A 24,084-nucleotide genomic window follows, 5' to 3' on the forward strand; every position below is an offset into this window, starting at 1 on the left:
TGAAAAATGATCACTGTGGACAAACATGAATAATGAGAACCAAAAAAAAAAAAATGCCTTCAATATGTGGACAAATATCAAAATAGTTGATTTATTTGTAATGTAATAAAGTTATAAACACATCAGGCAGTGGTTTTACACATCACCATACAGAAATGAGTATCAGTCAATCATGTAGATAATCTCCCAATGCTAATTACAGTACAGTGATAATCATCTCTCTAGCTATTCCTCAGACTTCTTGTTGCAGAAACTATTAAACACAAAGCTGATCAAAACTACAGTTTGGATGTTGTTTCATTATACGTGACCCTGTGTCAGGGCTTCAGGGCGATCATCAGTAAAACGTCAGTGAGATTTTAATCTTATTTGCAGCTTTGCTAGAGCATCTATCATTTCATTATAATTTAATCCTTCATAAAGGTCTTTCCACAGATTGTGACGCCTGATTCATTCGTGGAAAAGACTAACCCTCTGAAAGCACAATTAATGTTTTATTGTTTTCAAAGCATGGCTGTCAGCGGGACGTCAGCCATAAATGGTCTAGTGTACTTCAAACAAGGTCAGTTCTTCTTGAACCACTGTGATACTGAAGTCAGGGAGCTCCAATTTTATGCAGCTTTCTGAAACAGGAAAGCCACTGATCACACCCACTTAGGGAACAGAGTTTGAGGGGAGATGTGAAAGGGGTCTTCTTCTCAAACTACACTTTAACATTATTCACATAACTATAAACCAAGTTAAACAGCATGACTACCTCTGAGGAGAGACTGTCGCAAAGTGCCTATTTTCTCTCTTTGTACGATTAACTGCTGGAGAATGAAGACTGCAGCTTTTCTTGGTGGAGTTACACACCTGCTGTTACAGCTTCTCACTAAAAACGCAGTTTCTCACCATGTTCCTAAAGTTTTGGTTTAGTGAAGCTTCCTGTAACCCTAATACAGGTCTCAGATTACCTTTGTTTCACATCTGAAACGTTGATCTGTCAGTCACCATTTGCTCAGACTTCAGCACAAATCTTTTTCAGGCTAAATCTGGTTATTGTGCATCCACCAAAAATCATCTCTCACCACCTTGTAAGTTTCCTGTGACCTGGCTGAGTATTTCTAGCATCCATCCAGTAATAAATGTTGTAGCTAGAGACTGAGCTGCCAATTTTCCAGGAAAGCAAAGCAAACAGTGATGCATTGTAAAGTTAATTCTCAATTCAACTTACTGCTTCATATAATTTTGCTTAACACTGAATATGGCCTGGGTTTACAACCTAAAACCACAGACTGTATATAAAAGATGGCTGTAGCCTCAGGGTTTGAAAAAATGAAGTCAGTGAGGAAGTGAGACCTACATTCTTTCCAAAAGCCGGCAGAGGACACCTGCACAGGTGTAAAAACATCGGAAAAGAAACTTTCTTGATTTAAGAACTCAGTAAAAAAAAAAAAAACTTGATGATTTTATGGATCTGTTTAAGGAGATAAAACAAGTTGCTACCACATGACCATGCAGCGACCCTCAGTTACTCAGCAGGGTTTTTTCCCCCACCACTGCCAGCAGGACCCCAAGCGCAATTATATTTACGTTATGGTCACGCTATAGTTTCTGCTTGTGTTTGCCTCCTCAGTAGTGAATGTAGAAGGAAATGCTGCTCGGTCAGATCCACCCCTCACTTATGTCCGATTTAAAAAAAATAATAACACAGATGGTCAAAATGCTTAGCTTGAGGCTACAAGATGGGACTCAACTAATCAATGCTGTCATGGTAGTTATGGCCATCTTTTATATACAATCTATGTGTAATACCTTGTAGAAGCACGCCATTATCTTGTGCACACAACTTTTGATTATTGTTACAGACTGACAGTAGCAGGGAGCTAAGAGGTGGATAAGAAGATTTTATACAGAACACTTCGTTCTCCCAAGTTTGACAGGTGTGCTTGTGTTTGGCATTCAGTGTAGAACCTGACTGATTCTGGAATATCATGGCATCTGCTTACTTTTTGTCCAATATGTGCAATATGATCTTGCACCCCAAACATCTTTGCAAAATGCAAAGATGTTTGGGGTGATTAAAAACTTATCACAGGTTATCTAGCAGGGTGGCACTGACTCTTTCTGCAACGCATGTAGCACACTAAACAAAACTATGAAGACTCTCCCTTAAATTCAGCATTGGTATTATCTGCAAAACTCCACTGCATCCAATATCTGTCAGGCTCCACTGAAGTGCATTATCACTGATACTGTGGATAATAGCATGATTACCAGCTGCTGCTGCAAACATCTGAAAATGATGTCATGTCTATATTTGGCCAGTTCATCACAGGAACAGAAAATACACCAAACAAAATTAGCCCAGAAAGCAAGGCACGCTGCCAGTAGCTGTTTAAGGATGGAACTGACTTCAGCCGAACTCTTTGTGAAGTCTGTGTGGCCGACCCATGCTGATCCTGAATGAGCGTTCAGTTTTAGAAGCTTTGCAAACAAACAGGCCTTCCAGCTCCGAGTGTGCTGTTTTAACTTCGAACCACCATATTCGCCATATTCTTTGGTCTGAGAGGGTGTTCCTCTGATTAAGGCTCTGTCCCCTCTTCAACACCATTCAGGTTCTGTGTCTGGGTCGATCTCTCAGCTCCAGCTGATATCGTACTGCGTCCAGCCCTCTGGTGGAGCTAAGAACACCCTTCGGCCTCTGTACAGGAAGCTGACCACACCTCTATAACCTGTACGAGGAACTCCAGATTTTAAGTCATCCATTACTCCTAGATTTCTAGCAAAGACTTTAAAACTGTCTCTGCTGGAGTACTGCACCCTGTATGGTCCAGGTCCTCTTAAATTGCCCCCTTGTTGCAGGTCCTCAATCTTTACCAGTGGGGCACCATAAACCTCTTTGATAAACTTTTCTTCATACTTCTCTTTTAGCAAATAAGACAAATCCAGTTTGGTAAAAGGCACAAATTCAGTGTTTAGCTTAATATAGCGAAGATACTGGTCAAAGAATTGACCTAAACTGACACCTTTCCGGCCAAAGGTGATAGTCCGAGAGATTTCTGGTCGAATGCAGGAGCGGCCCTTGCGCTGCTCTGGTTGACGCATCCAGTCATCCCAGAAGGCTGAGGGCCATTTGGGCTCCAATTCATCCCACATCTCTTTCAGCAGCATCCAGCCCAGACCCGGGAAGAAGTCCGTTCTGTAGAGGACCTCAGCTTTGGATGAATCCACCAAGGCATCTCTGCCATTATCATTCCAGGCCGAAACACACCACAGGGTGGGGTCAGAGCGCAAGATCGGGTACAGGGCTCGGAAATACTCAAAGAAGTCTGGCGCAACCTAAATGAGAGGAGAGGGATGAAGAGCTGTAAGATGCTGCTGATTCAAACACATCACAGGAATCAGTTAAAGGTGAGGTCACACAAGTTAGTTTAACAACAACTGACAACTTTTATTGTTCAACCTGAAACCTTTATTTAAATCAGGGACCCTCAAATCCAGGCCTCAAACTTTCAGATGTGTCTCTGCTTCAACACACCTGAGTAAATGGTAAATGGACTAGCTCTTATATAGCGCTTTTCTACTCAGTATGAGCACTCAAAGCGCTATTACAACATGTTTACATTCACCCATGCACTCCCATTCATACAAGCACTTCCATATGTACTAAGCTAAGTGCTTTTTAATTAACTATCATTCACACACATTCATACTCCGACGGCACGGTCGGAGAGCAACTTGGGGTTAAGTATCTTGCCCAAGGATACATTGGCATGTAGCCTGGAGTAGCCAGGAATCGAACCGCTGACCTTCTGATCAGTAGGTGACCTGCTCTACCTACTGAGCTACAGCCACCCCTACTACTGAGTCAAATATAGAAGTCATTAGCAGGACTCTGGAGAACTTGACTGCATACTGAGGAGGTAAATCAGCCATTTGATTCAGGTGTGTTGGATCAGGGACACATCTAAAAGCTGCAGGACACCGGCCCTCGAGGCCTGGATTTGAGGATCCCTGATTTAAATGTTTGTTTGCAACAGAACCAATGGGTGTTAATTACAGCTTTTCTATTTTTGACAGTACTGCAGCATAAGGCTAACAGCAGAGTGCCTGAGCAATCCAACAAATACAGTAGATGAAAGCTGAGGCGGGGAGTTGGTCTGAAAACTACAGACCAGTCGGGTCTGTAATTTTTCTCTCTTCATTAACATGAATTTTCAATGCTTGGCTTTTGAGGTTATGCTCCCAGCAGTAAACTTAAGGAATATTGTTATCTTTAAGAATTTATGACATATTTCTTAAAAATATGTCCTCCAGTGAAATTCAGAATCCACTTCAAAATCCTGTTAAAAGCTCTACATGGACACGCCCCTGCTTATATATCAGAGCTACTGAGACTTTATCACTGCAGCCAGCCTCTCCACTACTCTAACCAGGGTCTCCTAACTCTTCCACAGTACCTTTAAAACCAGGGGTGTTTGTGCATTTAAGGTTATGGCGCCCATACTGTGTCTAACCTGGGCTTCAAACTTGACTGTGAACTGAAATTTGATCGCCAGGTTGGGGCAGTAGTCCGCTCTTGCTTTCATCATTTAAGACAATTAACTAAGGTTAAGCCCCTCCTTTCTAAGCAGCACTTGGAGTTGGTGATCCATGCTATGATCACTACTAGGCTTGACTACTGTAATGCCCTTTATTTTGGTATCAGTCAGTCCTCCCTCAGACGACTTCAGCTGATTCAAAATGCTGCTGCTCGGCTCCTGTCTGGTGTTGGAAGGAGGGAGCGTATTTCTCCTGTTTTGGCTTCTCTACACTGGCTACCAGTTCACTACAGAGTCTGTTTTAAAATTCTTTTATTTGTGTTCAAATGTCTTCATGGTCTAGCTCCATCGTACCTGTCTGAGCTAATAACTCCTTATCTCCCAACTCGCTGCCTCAGATCAGCTGATCAGCTGCTACTTGAGGTCCCAAGATCTAAGTTAAAGCTCAGAGGCGATAGAGCTTTTAGCATTTCTGCCCCTGTTTTATGGAACAATCTCCCTTTACACATCAGGAGTGCCCCGTCATTGTCAACTTTTAAAACTTTTTTAAAGACACATTTTTATTCACTGGCTTTTAGTATACATTGAGATCTTATTAATTTTGTATTTCCTGTTTTTTTATTGTTGTTCTTGCTCTTTTTAGTGTACAGCACTTTGTTGCAGTTGCTGTTTTTAAAGTGCTTTAAAAATGAATAAAGTAAAGTACTTTGGAACAGCCTCCCTGAACCGATCAGGTTGGCAGAGTCTGATTTGTTTTAAACAACTGAGGAAAAAGCATTTTTATAGGTTAACTTTCCCTTAATCTTTTCCCCTTCAACGTGGCCCATATTTTGCAGCTATATGGGTGTATAGAATGGTATGTGTTGGAATGAATGTCTAACCATATGGTTGATTATGTGTCTGTTTGGTCAGGGTTCTAGCCAGCAGCTGATCACCTGGTGCTGTGCTGGGCTGAGGTACTGACACACCAGGCTGAGAATTTCACCAGTTTGCTATCAGAACTGTTTTCGATTAGCAAGTGGGCGTGGCTATTAGGACTAGAAGTCACCTGAACCCCCCCCCTCCATACCACTGGGCTGTGAATTTATTCTGGCTGATGTTTGTAACATGTAATGTGACTTTTATTCAAACTGTGAAGCACTTTGTAACTCTGTGTTTTGAAAAGTGCTATACAAATAAAGTTATTATTAATAATAATAAAAGTGCATTTGAACAAAACTGTAATGATCCACTGGTGGGTTCCAGTGGGTGTATAAGAATAATGACTTTAAATGAATTAAAGAACAAGCACTCAGAACAAACAGACTCATTCTGTGAGTAACACAAAAAGAGGAAACTGGTAGAAACCAGCTTCATAAGTAAAACCAGATTTTTTTCCCCCATGCTGGCAAAATATTTGCTGATTTATAGGGCACAGTTTCTCCCTGGAGCTGCTGTTTCAAGTTTGTTTGAATTTGCTGTAACTGCAGAGTCTCTTTTTTTGTAACAGCCAGCTGTTTGCATCCATTTCTAGCAGTTGCAATCATAGGTCTTATAGACTCACTGACAACTTACATGTTGATTACAGCTGTTCAGTTGGAATATTTATTGATATTCTCTCTACCGAGTATCGGGTATCACGACTTGTGATCTGAAACCAACACACAAACCGAAATATGACACAAATGCTGTACAAATTCTTTGGTCGCAAAGACAAGGCTCTCTGACAAAATGAGAGCTTCTGCATAACAGTTTGAGAAAATAGTGATGATATACTTTATAGACAAACATACTGGGTCACACCTCTTAATCTTAATAATGTTTTTAGTTCCATGACCTCAGTGTGGGATATTTTTTGTATGTTTTTATATGCTATTTTGATGGTTTTTCCACTACTTTTGTTGACTCTCAAGCAAGAGGGTTTTTCACTAATGATCATAAGCATAAACTGGATTATTATGAAAGATACTGTTTTGAAATGACTACTGGTTACTGACTTGAATGACTATTGAACTCTAGCATCAAATTTCAAGACAAACAAAGCTTATATAATCATAAATCGAGTGTGAAAAAGCATAGTCAAAGTATGTCATTGTTTTTTTTAAAAAAACAGGTCAAAAATTGGGAAGGAGATGATTATTAAAGTTAAAATAAAATACAATTATAGCCAAGAATCAGAAGATATGACATAATGAAGGAGGTGTGTTTAGACCACGTCTTAGCTGATAAAAGGTGGCTCGCAGAAACCTCAAGAGCTTTCATCTCTGCCTGCTTCTGTCACCTGTTGACCTGCTCACAGTATTCCCCCCCCCGGGGGAGCTTGCCTTTTTCTCTTTATCTTTTGTGCTTTGCTGAACTCTTTGTTCAATAAAACAACCGGCAACGATTCTGCTCTCTGTCGTGAATTTTTCCTCAAGTATTGGATTATAATTGGGAACTAAAAACCTGGGAAGTTGTCTTATCAGCCCACAGGAGGGAAGAATACTCCTGTTAAATTTATGACCCAACAACAGGTGTATAAAATCAAGTACCTAGCCATGCAGTCTGCCTTTGCAAACATGTGAAAGAGTGGTACTATAATAGGATGCTACCATTGTAACAAATCAGCGTCATTAAATTCCTTCCCTCCATGATGAACTGTAAGTGGTATTATTGCAAAGTGGAAGCATTTAGGAACCCAAGCAATTCAGTTATGAAGGTGTGCACTCATGTTGAAACAGGAAGGGGCCATTCCCAAACTCTTCCCACAAAGTTGGGAGCATGAAATTGTCCAAAATGTCTTGGTATACTGAAGCATTAAGAGTTCTTTTCACTGGAACTACGGGGCTGAGCCCAACTCCTAAAAAACAGAGTGACAGCATGTGTTATGAAAGATTTCCTGCACTTGTCCCTGTGTCAGCAGAGCTGAATCACTATGTTAGAGAAGGCGCTCTGCTGCGTGTTCAGTGAGTGGTGTAGAGGGTGGTCAGGATCATCCATGATGGATAACATTTTCTTCAGTGACTTCCTCCCCACCACAGTTCTAGTTTGCAGCCAATCTCACACCCAGCCTTTCTAATCAGTTTAGCCTCTTTAATAAAAATAATCTGGCCCTTAACAGGTTTTACAGTTTGGTAAATAGAACCTCAAATGATCAAGACTTGGCATATTACACTGTGTCATAATTTATTTAACGAAATCTAAGCCAAAATACAGAAACATATGAAAAACTAAGTACACCCCATGGTCCAGTAACTTGTAGAACCACCTTTAGTGGCAATAAGTTGAATCAAGGGTTTTCTTTATGACTATCAGTCTGTGGAGGAATTTGGCCCACTCTTCTTCACAAAAAGCACTTTTAATTAAAGTAAAATAAAGTGCTATATAAGTAACAGTCCATTTACCATTTACAGTATTGCTTCAATTCAATGAGGTTTGCAGGGATTCATTTATGCACAGCTCTCTTAAAGTCCTGCCTTCATTTCAATCAGGTTGAGGTCTGGACTTTGGACCATTGCAACAACTTGATTCTTTTCTTTTTCAGCTATTCTGTTGTACATGACCTGCCTGACCTAACATCACTGTCCTGCTGCATGACCCAACTTGGGCCATGTCCAAAGGACATTGTTCCAGAAGTCTTGTGGTTTGTTCACATGCAACTTTGCAAACCTAAGCATTACTGCCATCTTCTTTTTAGAGAGAAGAGGCTTTCTTCTTACAAACCCTCCAAACATGACTTATTCAGTCTTTTTCTAATTGTGCTATCATTAACCTCAAAATTTAAACATGTTAACTGAGTCCTGTAGAAACTGAGATGGAGCTCTAGGGTTTTTTGCAGTTTTCTCTGACCACTGCCATGGCCTGACCTTGATGAATGATGGACTTCACATTGTTTAGAAATGACTAAATGCTGAATGTTTGTGATAACAAACCAGAAAAGGTGTACTTAGTTTTTCCACACACGGCTTTTTTGCATTTTGGCTTTGTTAAATAATGACAGTGTGTAATATGTCATGTTCTTCATTTGAGGTTGTATTTATCTCATTTTAAGACATGCTAAGGGCCAGATTATTTTTATGATGTCCTAACATGTAAAGTTTAAAAGAGTGGGTGTATTCAGCCTAGAATATGCCATGAAATATTTCTATTTTAAAAGAAACTAATGAAAAAGAAACCTGTTGGCCTATAGAGCTCCGCTGTCAAATGTTTTACTTGTACAATATGTGATATGTTGGAATGGAAACTAATTTGGCTTTAGGTCAACTATCATTGACAGGATACTTCTTTATCTATTTATTTTTACAAATTTTTGAAATTTGTAAACAATTTTTAAAAAATTAAATAATCAGCTATTCATCTACAGTAGATTTCAAAAGATTCAGCCAATAAATAAGGGAGAATTCATCACTGAAATTAAAGATGAAAGTACTGTTTATCTTCAAAATCTTTAAAAATTCATTTAAAATTTTTAAAAAGTGAAAATTTAAAAATTTGTCTGAAACATTTTGTAGAGCTTTGCATATTGAATACTCATACCAAGTTTGGCCTAGGAATAAATGTACAGTATTTCTTGAAAATTCATTTAAAAAATAATAAATACATTTTTTTTTTAAAAAGGCAAAAATCCATCTCCTCTGTTTTGTAGCGCTTTACCCAGATATTTATGCCAAGTTTCAGAAGATTTCAAATATAAATGACTGAGGAGAAATTTAGCAAAAAGCAGATGGATGACAGATGGCTCGGTATTGGATAAGCTCTGCTGACTGTTGTCTGCTGTCGACAGACGGCAGACGACAATGGGATTTATTTACCTGAACTCATCTTAAGCAAGAACTTTATTTGGAAGTCACAGTTTTCCCTGGCTGAAAAGATGCTTGATGGGTGATGATGACTAACATACATATTGTTAAGGCGCTGAACATGTGCCTTATTTAACAAAGGTCCATGCATTTTCCTGTCATTTTTGGCCATTTGATAAAGAGAAATGTTTGTCAAACAAAAGTAACCTAAAGCTACTGATGGAGAAACAAGCTGGCAGAATAAATCCACAGAAGATTAGAATGAATTAATGTAAACACAAAGGGCATTTATTTTTTAGATTGTGTGATGATCAGAGTTGTAATTTTGGGTATGGGTGGACCACAGATGATTTTTATATTTCAAACATAGCAGACTAAAATTTGGGAATGGCTGCTCTACACTATCAACTCTGAGACTATAATGTATATAGACCACTGTGTGCCTTCCTTTGTGTCCAATGAATTCAACTAGGCACAAGTGGCCTCCAACCATGTCAGAGGAAATCGAGGCACACCATTAGAAGCAGGATTATATCTGCTTGTTTCCCACCAAAGGATTAGAATTCTCATGTAATAAAACCCAATTCAAAAAAAGTTGGGAGACACTGAAATGTACACAGAAACTTGTTTGGAAGCAGTCCAGATGTGAACAAGGACAAAAGATTTACGATGTAATCAGTCAAATTTAAATCAGGTATGGTTTTTGGGTCACAACCATGGCCATAACTAGCATGGCCATGGTTATGAGTTATGAGGGCTGATGTGACAAAAGAGGATGCTAGGGATTGGGTAAAATGGAGACAGATGATCCACCTCTGGCGACCCCTAAAGGGCCTAGCCAAAAGAAGAGTCTACTGAACCTCTCTTCTGTCTTTGCTGTTAAAACAATTCAATGAAAGCAACACACACACCCACAACAAATGCAATGTCAATGTCTGAGAGCACTCACCTCCAAGTCATCCTCCACTATGACCACAGTAGATTGCGAGAACGTGTGGAATACTTGGTTGAGTGCCCAGCGGTAATGTCGGGCGATTTTGTAGTACCCCTGGAACTTCCTGTGCTCTGGCCGGACTCTGATGTCCGACAAGTCCGGTTGGCTTATGTGTGTTACTTGCTCTCCATATGAGCCAATCACACGAGCTGTCTCAGCATGGCCACAGTCTTGGCTGACAATGATTGGATATAGCTCTGGTGAAGGGCGGTACTGTATCAGTTTGTCAAGGCTCCGTTTTACCGTCACTCTGTCACAAGCAATAACAAGAATGGGAATGATGACTTGTGGGCCAGAAACAAGAGTTGTTACTTTAGTGTTCTCAACAACCTCTTCCCTTATTTCAGTGGACTGTTGCTGTTTTAAGTTTGAGCCCACAGCTACAGTATGAACAGGCCTCTGTGTAGGTTTTGTTTCATCTTGTTCCCCGAAATACACATTGTTTTTGAGAGGAACTGGATTTTCCTGCTGCTGGTGAACAACCTGTTTTACTTCTTTGATATCATCAGTTTGCTTTTTCCCAATCTCTTTCTGCCGAGCCCATAACGCCCTGTGACTTTCAATTTGCTTTAGCAGCTTTTTCTGGGTCTCAAGTTGAACTTCAACCTCCTCTGCCAGCCGGATTACCTCTCCAGCAAGGTTGACTCGACCTCCTTTACCTCTGACCATGCCCCACTCCTCCTTTCCTCCTGGTTCAGCTCCACCGCCTTCTCCTAGGTGACCCACGGGAGGGCGACCCCAAAGATAAAGTAGAAGCAAAGCATTCCAAGCAACAAACAGGAAAGCACCGCATAGTATAAGAGAGCCTTTCTTGCGAACCATGGCCCACAATAACACTAGAAAGGTGGTGGGGTTGGAAAGGAACAAGAGATAGAACACGGTAAGAATCCTAAAGACCAAGGTGACAATTTTGGATGGGCAGGGAGTTAATATCTCATCACATTGTACTTATTTCATTCTGTCCTTTGGTCAGGAGGGTGCCAGGTGGAGGACTGTCCAATTTAAATAGAATTTACATGATGTTACTGTGGAACACATGTATTTTATGAAATCCCATAAGGTCAGGTCAGCGAGCTTGCAGCTCACAAAAAGGACTGCAGATGAATGTGGACAAAAGGGGAAGATGGGGTCACTTTGGGTGGAGGGAATGCGACTCGTTGAATGTTATCCTTTCACCATCATCCTGAAAACAGAGAAGGGAGACAATCAGCTTGATGATGACTGTAGGTCATTTGAGACTTTTAGAAACGTACTGTATATTTGTCTCCTCTGTACTTGGGAAAATAAAAGCAGTCGTACTGTTAGTTAAACCCCAGCAAGATCATGAGAATTTCTTGGCCAGCTGAAAAAGTGGCATAAAACAGCCCCTGCTTCAGCTTTATTTATGCCCCTGCAACCCAACTGTTCTGAATAATGGACAGTTCATCTCCTCCAGACTCATGTAATATGAGCAGAAAAACAATAAGGTGCTTTTAAGGTGGCTGTAGCCCTGCATTAAAACTTGATGAAGCAGATAAAATACTCTCTTACTTAAGAAGTGAATGGGACTAATATGGCCAAATGAAAACCAACTGTATACCTTTGTGAGCCTCAAGTTTTCATTTAGGATTGTACCTGAATATTTCCATATTTGTTGGTCTATAGTCTCAGGGTTACATTGCTGATTAGGTGATATGATCTCATTAACCAAACCGCTGGTTGGACAAACACTGATGTTACTTTCAAACAGAGAAAAGAAAAGAAAAACAACAGCATTTTTGCAAGTGTGGGACTTGGACTTACATCCCCCATCTGCTCCTGGATCACAAACTTCCTGACCAACTGACCACAAGCTGTTAAGGTCGGTCAGCTCTGCTCCTCCACCCTGACACTCAGCACCGGCTCCTCCCAGGGGTGTTTGCTGAGCCCCCTCCTGTATGCCCTCTACATGTATGACTGTGCCCCCATTCACCCCTTGAACGAAGTTCACTGACGACACCACGGTGGTCGGCCTGATCACAGGGACTGATGAAAAAGCCTACAGGGAGGAAATACAGGAGCTGGCAAGGTGGTGCATCAAAAACAACCTGGAGCTAAAGACCACTAAGACCAAAGAGAGGGTCATTGACTTCAGGAGGCAGAGAGGGGATCAATGCAGTGTGTGTGAAGAGAGTGTCCTCCTCCAAGTTCCTGGGGACCCATATCTCTAAGGACCTCACCTGGACATTTGCTTTCACTGTTTCACTTCTTCTGTCTACCTCACTGTTCGCTGCTCACCCACTCAGATTACTGTCTATCTGTATATATCTAGCATACTTATTTATTTCCCCCAACCCTGTGCAATATGGTGCAATTATTGTATGGTCTTTACCTTATAATATAAACCTCCTTGAGGTGACTGCTTGCTGTGATTTGGTGCTATATAAATAAAATTGAATTGAATAATTGGTAACTGTGCAATAACTGGTATATTTAGTATATTTGTTATATTTATTTCCTTTTAATTCCCTGCTTCCTGTCTTAAATTCTTGCTTTTTATTTTATATATACACTGGTTTTACAATATTTTTCTTATCTTTGTTTTTAACAAAAGGAAATGCACTGAACTGTGGCAGCTGCTAATGATGGGGATTTTTTTATTGTTATGCTAGTAGTGTAGTATTCATTGATAGTATCATCATCATCATAGCATCATGATGTCGTGAGTCACTTGGGCACTTTACCTCCATTGCCATAATTTTATGCATACAGTGCACCTTATACATATACATTTATATTTACTTACATTCCTCCACCCATAATGCATACTGTCTATGCTGTATACAGATTTACCTGCTACAAATGTTTTTGTCATTGATATGTATTGTATTTTATTTTATGTATATCGTGTTTCATTCCTCATTGATAGCTGTATTTTCTCTTACTTTATTCTATTTTATTTTATCCTTAACTGCTGTGTTCTTCTCTGTACTTGAGCTGCTGTAACGTGCAAATTTCCCCATCGTGGGATCATGAAATTTTTATCTTATCTTATTGATTAGTGGCAACAGTGGTCATATATACACTAGACTGATGAACACTGTATGTTTGAGGTTAGTAATTTAGAGCTAAGCCCTGTTATACTTACATTTACACTAGACATGAGGCCTTATATTCATTTATGCATTTACCATATTCACATTACATCATATCACCTCATATTGTGTTTTCTCTCACTCTATGCCTGTATCCTTCTGAAATATGCTTCAGAAGACTGAGTATGTTTGGATAATATAAAATATTATGGGGATAAATTTTAATTAGGCGGATTATGTCTAGAAGTGGCAGTGTAACAAATGCCTTCAAGACGGGAAGCATCGCCTTATTTACTGTGCCTGTCAGACTTGTCATAAAGTACAGGGGTACTTTGGGGTGGGTATTTTTAGCACCCACCCAGCTGGTAGTTTGCCTGGAAGTTGGTCAGTCTGATCAGATTTCAGGGGGACACAGAGTATGCAAATTAGCGGGCATCAAAGGTGGTGGTGGTGGTTGGGTTTTGCTTTGTGAAATCATATATGAGCTTGTGAGTTTTGTCTTTTGTTCACCTTTGTTTGTTTTGCTGCTGTTGGCTTTGCTAACTCGCTCGCTTAAGGCAGACAGTCCCCAGAGACACTTATGTCTTTCTTGTGTTTTAATAAACCCTTTGCATGGAAACCTGCTCATCTCCAGTGACATCTTTGGAAAATCGGGTCTTCATTGAATTTCACAGAGGTTAGAATCTGCATCCTCTCGGCAAAAAAAAAAAAAAACCCATGGGGACACCAGACCTCGACCCAACACTATATTTTTGCCATGCTCCATGTTTGATGCAATAGAAACATTCTATTAAATTCTATTGTCTAATAATAGTTTAAAAACAGCATGCACACCAGCTACAGCTTCACCTGCTCCAGTGTCTGTCAATAACAGTAGCTACACCCACACTAAGCCGGATGGTCAAAGTGGATACTCTACTTTAATATTTCCCTTATAGGCCCATTTTAAATTGATTCTCTTTTGCATTAACATATCTTTGCATATGATTAATGATGAATTTCACAAATCTACAGTACTGAGCAAAAGTTTCAAGCCACCCCCATTTCTTTATGTTTTGCTTCCAAGGCACCAGACTTTCTTGTAATTTATAAAAGTCGTCTTGAGCAGTAGCTCTCCAGGCTTTCTGAAGGTCTTTCAAAGTTTTTCTTTGGACATTAATCGCTTTTTCACTCATTTTCAGTCCAACCTGTGTCCCTGACCGTTTTTGCAGGAATTTTTTTTTTTTTTTTTTTAAATCCACATAGCATTGACCTACAGTATGAATCATCCAACACACTTTGACATGCATAATATATTATACCAACACGGTGATTCCTAAAGAGCTGAAAACCTGACGTATCTCAGCATGGTGTGCAGCGTGTTTGTAAAAAAAAAAAAAAAAGAAAAGAAAAAGATTGAGGAAACTGGATAAGTGAAGGACAAAGAAGAAGTGGCAGGCCTTTGACTTTCAAGCTCGTTTGAATTTCACAAACCATTTTTGCCCTATATACTGTAGGTCCATGTGTGTTTGCATGTTTCAATTAACTGCTGTAGCGATTCCCCATTTTCCTAGTAAAATGGGGAAAATTGGTGCAGCAATTTATTGAAAGGCTTTGGCTTATCTATTTTTATATACATTCCCCCATTTTTAGAAGCCCAAATATGATTAGACAATTTAGTTACAAACAGCATCATGGGAAAGTGAAGCCTGTTACCTTGTTATTTCATCACAGAGTTGATTCAAAGTGTTGAATTTATATCAGGGTTCTAGCTAGAGGTTGATCACCCGCCGCTGCACCTTGCTGAGGTACCATCATGCCAGGCTGAGAATTTCAGCTATTAGCCACCGGAATGGATCGCTATCATCACAGTTAGCGTAAAGGAGATGTCAGTGCAGTGAAGGAGGCCATCTTTAGACTAAAACCCCAAAATAAAACCATTGCAGAGACAGCAAGAACAGGAGTGGCCAAACATAACACACTTTATCAAAAATGCGCTTGACAGCTCAGCACGATCTGAAAGACCTGAAAAACAACTAAAGTGCATGATGGCAAAATTATTTTCACAATAAACAAAAACAAAAAACAACTTCACAACATCTAAGGTCAACATCACACAGGCCTAGAGACCAGCTGGTGGTTGGCCATGTCAACCACCGGCCACTAGGGTAAAACGTGCATGCTCTGACTGGTTGGTGAGTTGTTGCACAAGCTTGCTAGCTGTTACTAGTTGAAATTGATTGCAAACAGGGTGCTACACCAAAAACTTCCTTGTGATCGCTTTGGTTGCTAGCAAACTGCCCCAGTCAACTGTAGTTTGCATGAAAGACACTGACTTGTACACTAACTAACCATGGAGCAGTAGTGAAACTTGAAAAAGTTTTAAATATAGAGAATGACCACCCTCAAAGTACCACTAAAAACAACACATTTCAAGAAATGTAATTTTTATTTGTATACATTCTCATTGTTATGCAGATGATACCCAGCTTTATTGATCCATGAAGCCAGAAGACATATCAATTAGTTAAAACTGCAGGTGTCTTAAAGACATAAAGGCCTGGATGACCTCTAATTTCCTGCTTCTAAAGCCTGCCCCACAGCAGTCAAGGCATAACAAGCCCCAGCCATACACACACACACACACATCCAGCCACATCAGCCTACCCTCTGAAGCAAAGGCGAATGTTATTCATGCTTGCAGAACAATAAAACTTGTAAAATTGTTTGCAGCCTACAAGAATAATTGAAGAAGTAAAGCTGAGTCTAAGAATCTATACGCCTATTTATTACTGATCCTTGTCAGGGAAGCAGAAAGACCCAGATGCTATTGAAAAACTTTAGGCACTTCTACTATTCACATACAGAGCTCCGAGGAATCTTCAGGGAATGGTGAGGCCATTTCATTTCATTGGTCAGTAGGCAGTGATTTTCATTTCATTGGTCAGTAGGCAGTGATTTCCTGCCTGCTGATTTCTAACCTGGAACATGACTTCCTCCCTAGCAGATAAGGTTCACAGCACATTACTATGGGAATGTAAGTGATTTGCCTCTGTAGTATAGAACACCCTGAAGTTAGCTGGATAAGAAATTCCTTCTTCCTAACACAGGCCTCTAGCAGGACAGAGTAGCCAATGCCAAGAGTCTGGCTAAACTGACCCTTTAAATAAGCACTTTGTTTATTGGCTGTCAGCACATGAGGCTGACCTGTGCAACATTCTGACCGGCTACAAAAACATTCTCCATGAATTAAATATATCTACAAAGAGATGTCCAGGCCAATGAACCTGAACTGTGAGAGGCTTTCTTTGTTAGTAACAGAGTAACAAAGTAACAGAGGGATGAAGGGAGGGAGGGAGGGAGTGTGTGAGTGGTGGATGAAAGTAATTTCTTAGCATTAGAAACACCTAAACCAATTAGTGCTGACAAATATAGACCTGTGCTCTTACAGAGGATGAAACCAGCTCTCCAAGCTACCAGAATATCCAGCCTGTTTACATTCATATTATAAGAGTGTCCTCTACCATGGCCTTGGGGAGAGGTGGGTAGGTAAAAGTGGTACCAATCACAATTACTTTACATTCTCAGTTTACCTCAGTTTAAAGTGCAGTGTCATGTTTGCAGAGTCACAAATGACTGTGGTTAAGGTCAGGGGGGTGTGTGCAGGGTGCTGACAAATCCAAACTGACCACAGTACAACATACAACACAACAGACACTCCTAGTTACTTTATATTATACTGGATTTTCCCCCTTCATGTCAGTGAGCAATAACGATTTTCAAGATGAACGAGCTTATAAGAGACTGCTTCTTTGTAACTGTCATTCATCATTTCTTCATGATTGGACTGTTGCAATGTTTTCTTTTTTTAAAATCAGATCTAAATAATAGGCTCAATTAACAGAGTGAACATAAACATATTTCTCTGATTTTAATGAACTTAAAAAGATTCCCATTTGATATGACTTATTACTTTTACAAAAAAGAAACAAACAACTGGCCAAGTAGTAACAGTGCTCTCCAAACTTTATCCACTGAGAAACACTGTTTGTGTTCTGCATGAAGTTTTTTGTCCTCTAGACCGTCTTTTCTGTGCTACAAGCAAAGCAAAAGGAGTAACAATAGCAGAAAAAGAAAGAAGACTAGTCTCCATTTCCTGTTGTTCCACAGATTTTCCCCTCTGACAGCAGACACTGCAAAAAAAAAAAAAAAAAAACTGCATTGTATTAACACAACGGCACCATGTTGGAGCCTTAAAAGAGACCAGGCTGTGTGGATTCCAGCTTGCTTTATGAGTCAACATTTAAAAAAAACAAAACAGCTTTTAAGAGACTTATTTGTATTGGAAAACCTTCAAACTCCCAGACACAGATGTGTGGCATGCAACAGGGGTTTGTTCTGAGTCTAAAACACAGCAGAATGTAGTGACAGGTTAAAATACTCTCATATTTATTTTCTAGGGTCTTTACAATATAAATCATCTTAAGGCGAGAGTCGTGATTTGATGCTATATATTGAATGAAATTGAATTGAATAACTGTGAAAAATTACATTTTACATTTTTTTGACATAAAAAAAAAAACTTAACTGTGACCTAATTATTAGCCAAAAAAGGTAGTATGTGGTTATCCAGAGCTTTATGATCACAAGAAAGAATCCAAAGCTGAAGGACTTTCAAGTTCTGTATATGCACCGTTTCCTTAGGAAAGTAAATTTTGTACAACAGCAAAGAAAATGGGCATCTGGAATATTATGACATGAGGGTTAATGACAGTTTTAAAGTGAACTGGCAGATTAACATATTCCAATTAATTGATGTTAGATGGTAATGAGCTGCTTGCTAAAGAACCAAAATAGCATACAAAACCCCTGTTCCAAATACTTATTTCCACAAACAGGTATGGACCTTCACCTTCAAATGACTTCTCCACATACAGAGAATATATAGATATTCAAAAGATATTCCTTTCATCTAAAAAAAAATATTGAAAGACATCTGCAGAGGAATGGTTTAACTGAAGAGTTTCAGTCAGGATTCAGAATTCCTCACAGTACAGAAACAGCATTGGAAAAGTTACAAATGATTCTTCTTCTGACAGTGGACTCACCTCTGTGTTTGTCCTGTTAGATCTCAGTGCAGCAGTCGATACTGTCGGCCATAATATTTTATTACAGCGATTAGAGCATGCCATAGGTATTAAAGGTACTGCACTGCAGTGGTTTGAATCATATTTATCTAATAGACTCCAATTTGTTCATGTAAATGAGGAGTCTTCTTCACACACTAAGGTTAATTATGGAGTTCCACAGGGTTCTGTGCTAGGACCATTTCTATTTACATTACACATGCTTCCGGTAGGTAGCATTATTAGAAAGCATTGCGTGCATTTTCACTGCACACCAATTAATTAAACTGCAGGAATGTCTTAGAGACATAAAGGCCTCGATGACATCTAATTTTGCTTCTAAATTCAGATAAAACTGAAGTTATTGTACTGAGCCCTATTAATCTTAGAAACATAGTATCTAACCAGACACTTGGATGGCATTACTTTGGCCTCCAGTAACACTGAGGAATCATGGGAGTCATTTTTGACCAGGATATGTCCTTCAGTGAACATATTAAACAAGTATGTAGGACTGCTTATTTTTGCATTTGTGCAATATCTCTAAAATTAGAAACATGCTGTCTCAGAGTGATGCTGAAAAACTAGTTCATGTATTTGTTACTTCTAGCTTGGACTGCAGATGGGTGAGGGCAGATGGGTCTTTCCAGCTGGGCTTTGTGTCCCTTATTTAAAATAAGTAAATAAAATAAAAGCCTGGCCACAGATACCAACTACGTTATTGAACGAACATTAGCCACCTACTCTACACTGATGACATCAAGCTGTATGCCAGGAGCGAACAAGACATTGATTCACTGATCCACACCATCAGGATCTACAGCAATGACATTGGAATGTCATTCGGCCTGGAGAAGTGCAGTCAGATGGATAACCAAAAGTAAGAAGGTAGTCAGAACTGAGGGGACTGCACTACCAGAAGGCAACATTGCAGACATTGAGAACAGCTACAAGTGCCTTGGAATACCACAGGCAAATGGGAACCGTGAAGGGGCCACTAGGAAAGCTGCAACCTCCAAGTACCTGCAGAGAGCAAGGCAAGTCCTGAAGAGTCAGCTAAATGAGAAAAACAAGATCCAGGCAATCAACACGTACACCCTGCCAGTTGTCAGATACCCTGCTGGGATAATAAGCTGGCCAAAGGAGGAGATAGAAGCCACTGACAAAGACAAGAAGGCTCCTTAACATGCATGGAGGGTTTCACCCAAAATCCAGCACCCTGAGACTGTACGCTAAGCGGAAGGAAGGAGGCCGAGGACTAGTAAGTAACTACCATCCTAGACGAAACAACAAAGATCCATGAATACATCAGGAAGATGGCCACAAATGAACACATGCTTAGTGAATACCTCGGGCAGCAGAAACCCGAGAAAGACGAGGAACCATCATGAAAGGACAGGCCTCTGCACGGCATGTACCACCGGCACATATTGAAAAATCCTACCAACGGCTGGATAAAGCTGGACTGACAGCACAGAGGCACTAATCGTGGCAGCACAGGAACAAGCTCTAAGCACAAGATCAATAGAGGCTGGGGTCTACCACACCAGGCAAGACCCAGGTGTAGGCTGTGCAGAGATGCCCCTGAGACAATCCAGCACACAACAGCAGCACATAACAGTTTAACTGCAAAATGCTAGCAGGCAGGACATACATGGAACGCCATAACCAAGTGGCTGCCATAGTATACAGGAACATCTGTGCCGAGTATGACCTGGAAGTCCCAAGGTCAAATACGCCCCCATGGGTGGTAGAGAATGACCAAGCTAAGATCCTGTGGGACTTCCAGATACTGGCAGACAAACCTGTGATGGCTAATCAACTGGACATCGTAGTGGAGGACAAGCAGAGGAAGAAAACCGTAGTAAGAGACGTTACGATACCAAGTGATGCCAAGAAAAAAGAACACGAGAAGCTCGATAAATACCAAGGGCTCAGAGAAGAGCTAGAGAGGATGTAGAGGGTAAGGTAACAGTGGTCCCCGTGGTAATGGGAACACTCGGAGCAGCGCCCCCTAAACTGGAAGGCGGCTCCAGCAGACTCCAGGAGCGACATCCGAGATCTGTGTCCAGAAGCACGCGGTCCTGGAACAGCTAAGGTACTGCACTGGACCCTCAAGCTCCCAGGCCTCTGGTAGAGGACCTGAGCTTGGAGGACAAAGACCGCCCGCAGGTAATACACATTAGTTATGCTACAACTGAATATAGAACTTTAATTTTTGTTTGTTGTTATACATTTATGCACTTATTTTCTTTTTTCTACTTTACACTTGTTTATATACTAATATTTTACTTTTAAATGTGCTTGTTATCAAGAAAGCTGGAATGAAATTCAGCCTTCTTAAAGAACTACAATGTTCAAACGCGCACAGCAGCCCTGACTTTTTAAATGGACATTTCCAGTCAGAGCTGCATGTGAGAACACAAACGTTGGAGAGAGTCGGATCAGGCTCACGAGTCGATGTGACGTGATTTCTGTTTGCCAGGATGTGAGAACAGCACAGGAAGTTGCTCAGCAACTGCATTTCAGTCTTTTAAATGTTATATAATAACATTTATGTTAGCTGTCATTTTTTTATAATAGTGATTAAGTCACCGTTAAATGCATCTCTTTATATGTTTTCTTTTATAATTTTTAACTAGGGCACATTTCCATTATGGATTTAAGTGCTTCTATTAAAGAATGTGCACTGCCACTTCTAAAATAAATAAAAACTAAAAACTGGCAGCATAAACCAGAGAGAGCGTTTTCATCAGCGAGAGAATCTGCTGCCAACGCTCACAAATAAGAATGTGCAAATTCAGATGATGTTCTTCCAACATTCATGAACTCATGTATAAAAACAGCTTAAGTCCAAAGTGAAAAACTTGCCCCCCTGTCTGCAAAACATGCAAGCTAAACTAATTTTAAGCTCAAAATGCTGTAGGGACTTTGGAATTGGGGTTAGAGGTCAGGTTTGTCCATCTAACTTGTCAATAGTGCAATCTGAAGCTTTCAGTGGTACCTACTGGGTACTTTTAACTACACTGTGATATTACAGTTAGTGGTGAGTATTTTTTTTGGTCATAATAATGATGATTGGAAAGTTTCTTAGTGCTGTTGCAGATCTTTTTTAATATAATAAGGAGCCTGGTTATTTTTAAGACAACTTATCAAAAAAGGTTCAACAATCAAGCAGGCTGGTCATCTAAGCACCGTCCTATCGGATCAACTTAAGTTAACAAAAAACAAACCAAAAAAAAAAACCCTCAAATATTAGAGGTGTCAGACACAAAATATTTATTAATAAATAGAAACAATAATGAACCGTTGAAAGAGACTGATCCCAGTAAGTAAAATCCAATGCCAACTGTACCTGAAGTCGTGCCTCCTTTTCAGTCTTGTAGTGCTTTAAGCTGACAAGGGGAGCCGATTGTGAGCTGGGAGGAAGAAACTGTTGCTCCTCTCACAAACTGTACCAGCTGAAAGTCTTGGTGAATCCCCTCCTCCCTCCGCCAGCCGACGTGGAGCTGACTGGTAGGATGACAGAGAACAGCCTGCGGCACGAACCGACTGAAGTATCAGACACAGACGGGACGCTAACCGGTGTCCGGCTCACATGATTACTGTGAAGTGGGGACAGCCAGGAAGGGACTGGGCAGGGCAGGCAACGCCTCTTAGTTTGCCAACACTACAAACTTGTTCTGTTTTCAGCTGATTAGTCCACGCTGCACACAGCAGATCACAGCCATGCAGCTGTCTGTGTTGTTGACCTGTTCGCTTCATATGCCTAGTGTCGCTGAGTTAAAGCACAGGACATTACTGAGTGTTAAATGCAGTAGGGCCGTAGCCAGCGTTTGTCCCCTCTACAACGATCTCTGACCATCAGAGACATAAAGAACATCTTCAAGGCCAGCTAACCCGTTCACTTACACTGACGTGCTGTTAGCTAACTGGCTAACACAGAAAAGCCATAACGAAAGCTTTTTAGCTCATCAGCCGCACCAGTCAACGATAGGATGCAGCAACAGGAGCCAGTGTCACTCACCTCTCTCGTGCCGTTCTGGACCGCTGAATGAGGCTTGCATTCCCAAACGAACTGAAGATGATCGAGCTGCAGCACTAACCGGCTAGCTGGCTGGCTAGCTAGCCGACATTAACTAGTCGAGCCGCTCTTATTTCTTTAGGTGTCACATTAGCAGCACATTTCTATGCGGGTTCACATAGCCTCCGGTATCACCTGCACCTTGTCCACCTCATTTTCCGTCATCCTCTGGGCTCCCCTCTTGTATCCAGCACCAGTAGCTGCTTATGTTAGCAGGATACAGTTCCCGCTCCGTTGCAATGGGTCAGCTGCTAGCGGTCCGTGATCCAAGAATGAAACTTGCGGAGAGAAGCCCTTTACTCTATCCCAGCTGCCAGGAGCTTCACTTTCTCCAGCTAGCTCTACCATAGGCGACTGTGTCTCATGTACGGTGACGGCATTTTTCTTTTGATTACACAAAACTATACTTCCGGATTGTTGACTCGTTTAGGACCGAGTTGACCCGAGCCGAGCCGAAGTCTAAATCCCTAACAAATTCACATCTTTCCCACTCACAAAATTAGTTTTCTTTGATCATTACAGCGTTCATTTCTTGCACGTATATGCAGCATTTTCTGTTCATGGAGCACAAGAATTCAAGATACTGCAGTTTTTATTCCTTATCCCTGTATTCAAGTTTTTTTTTTTTTAAAAAGAAAATTAAACCCTCCTTTATAGCAAAATAAGATGTATATCCATGTTTTTGTAGGATGACACTGTTTTTATCATTTTACCTGTGTACACCATTTGAGATGAAAATCTATGCGTGACTGGAGTGCAGGCTCTTAGCTTTAATTCAATAGATTTAACAAAGTCAGCTTTTTTTTTTTTTTTTTTTTTTTTTACAGTCCTCCAAAAATGATGGGATGAGATTTTGGAAAAGGAAATGAAAGACCGCATTAGGCTTCTCACTTCAAAAATATGGAGGCATGAGCACCAATGAATGGGTCACTGCTGATGGAAGTAGCTGGATACATTTTGATTAATCCATTTTCATGACCATTTATCCAATTCAGGGCTTATCCCAGCCATCATGGGGCGCAAAGAAGGGTACACCCTGTACAGGTCACCAGTCTTTCACAAGGATAACAGAAAGAAACAGACATTCATTCATGCTCGCATTCACACCTGTGGCTGATTTAAAATCCCCAACATGTAGGTCTTCAGACTGCGGGAGGAAGCTGGAGTACCCGGACAATATCTACACAGGGAGAACACACAAACTTCACAAAGGGTTCCAGATGGTCATCAGGTTTGAATCAGGAACTCTTGCTGTGAGACAGCAGTGCTAACAACTGCACCACTGTGCTGCCCAGTTCATATTCAGGTTTAGTCAAAAGTTGCAAAACTAATAGGGCAGCACTTCACAGTACAGATGCATTGTGTGGCAGTGTGTTTTGGTCATTACCTAAAAGCCTTTTAGGGTGAGGAACTAGAATCTAACTAATAAATCTATGAATCTCTGTATGTGTGTTTATCCTTCAGCTCCACAAACATGCATCCTGTGCACTTCAAACTAGCTGGGACCCCAATGAGTGCAGTGCCAGTAAACAAAGTGGATGCACTTCACACGGTTTGAGAGCTTC

At 40.6% G+C, this 24,084-nt stretch overlaps 1 protein-coding gene across 4 annotated transcripts; it reads right to left on the reverse strand.

Moving 5' to 3' along the window:
* Positions 1-77: 77 nt before the first annotated feature.
* Positions 78-22,929, reverse strand: mgat1b (alpha-1,3-mannosyl-glycoprotein 2-beta-N-acetylglucosaminyltransferase b). 4 transcript variants are annotated; one of them, XM_030741952.1, is made up of 4 exons: positions 22,463-22,929; positions 12,060-12,294; positions 10,233-11,460; positions 78-3,324 (listed from the first exon to the last, which is right to left on the reverse strand). In XM_030741952.1, the coding sequence occupies exons 3-4, from the start codon at positions 11,097-11,099 to the stop codon at positions 2,623-2,625; spliced, it is 1,569 nt and encodes a 522-aa protein (XP_030597812.1). In that variant the 5' UTR covers positions 11,100-11,460; positions 12,060-12,294; positions 22,463-22,929; the 3' UTR covers positions 78-2,622. The 4 variants fall into 4 exon arrangements, with proteins under 4 accessions (XP_030597812.1, XP_030597811.1, XP_030597813.1 ...); XM_030741951.1 differs by lacking the exon at positions 22,463-22,929 and adding an exon at positions 21,791-22,444; XM_030741953.1 differs by lacking the exon at positions 12,060-12,294.
* Positions 22,930-24,084: the final 1,155 nt, after the last annotated feature.

Source organism: Archocentrus centrarchus, chromosome 11 (genome assembly GCF_007364275.1).
Source record: "Archocentrus centrarchus isolate MPI-CPG fArcCen1 chromosome 11, fArcCen1, whole genome shotgun sequence".
Lineage (NCBI taxonomy): Eukaryota > Metazoa > Chordata > Actinopteri > Cichliformes > Cichlidae > Archocentrus > Archocentrus centrarchus.

Coding starts and splice junctions, on each gene's coding strand:
- mgat1b (XM_030741953.1), bottom strand. CDS start 11,099: ATGGTTCGCAAGAAAGGCTCTCTTATACTATGCGGTGCTTTCCTGTTT. Junction 3,325..10,232: donor TAGTGGAGGATGACTTGGAG/GTGAGTGCTCTC, acceptor CCTCTCATTTAG/GTTGCGCCAGACTTCTTTGA.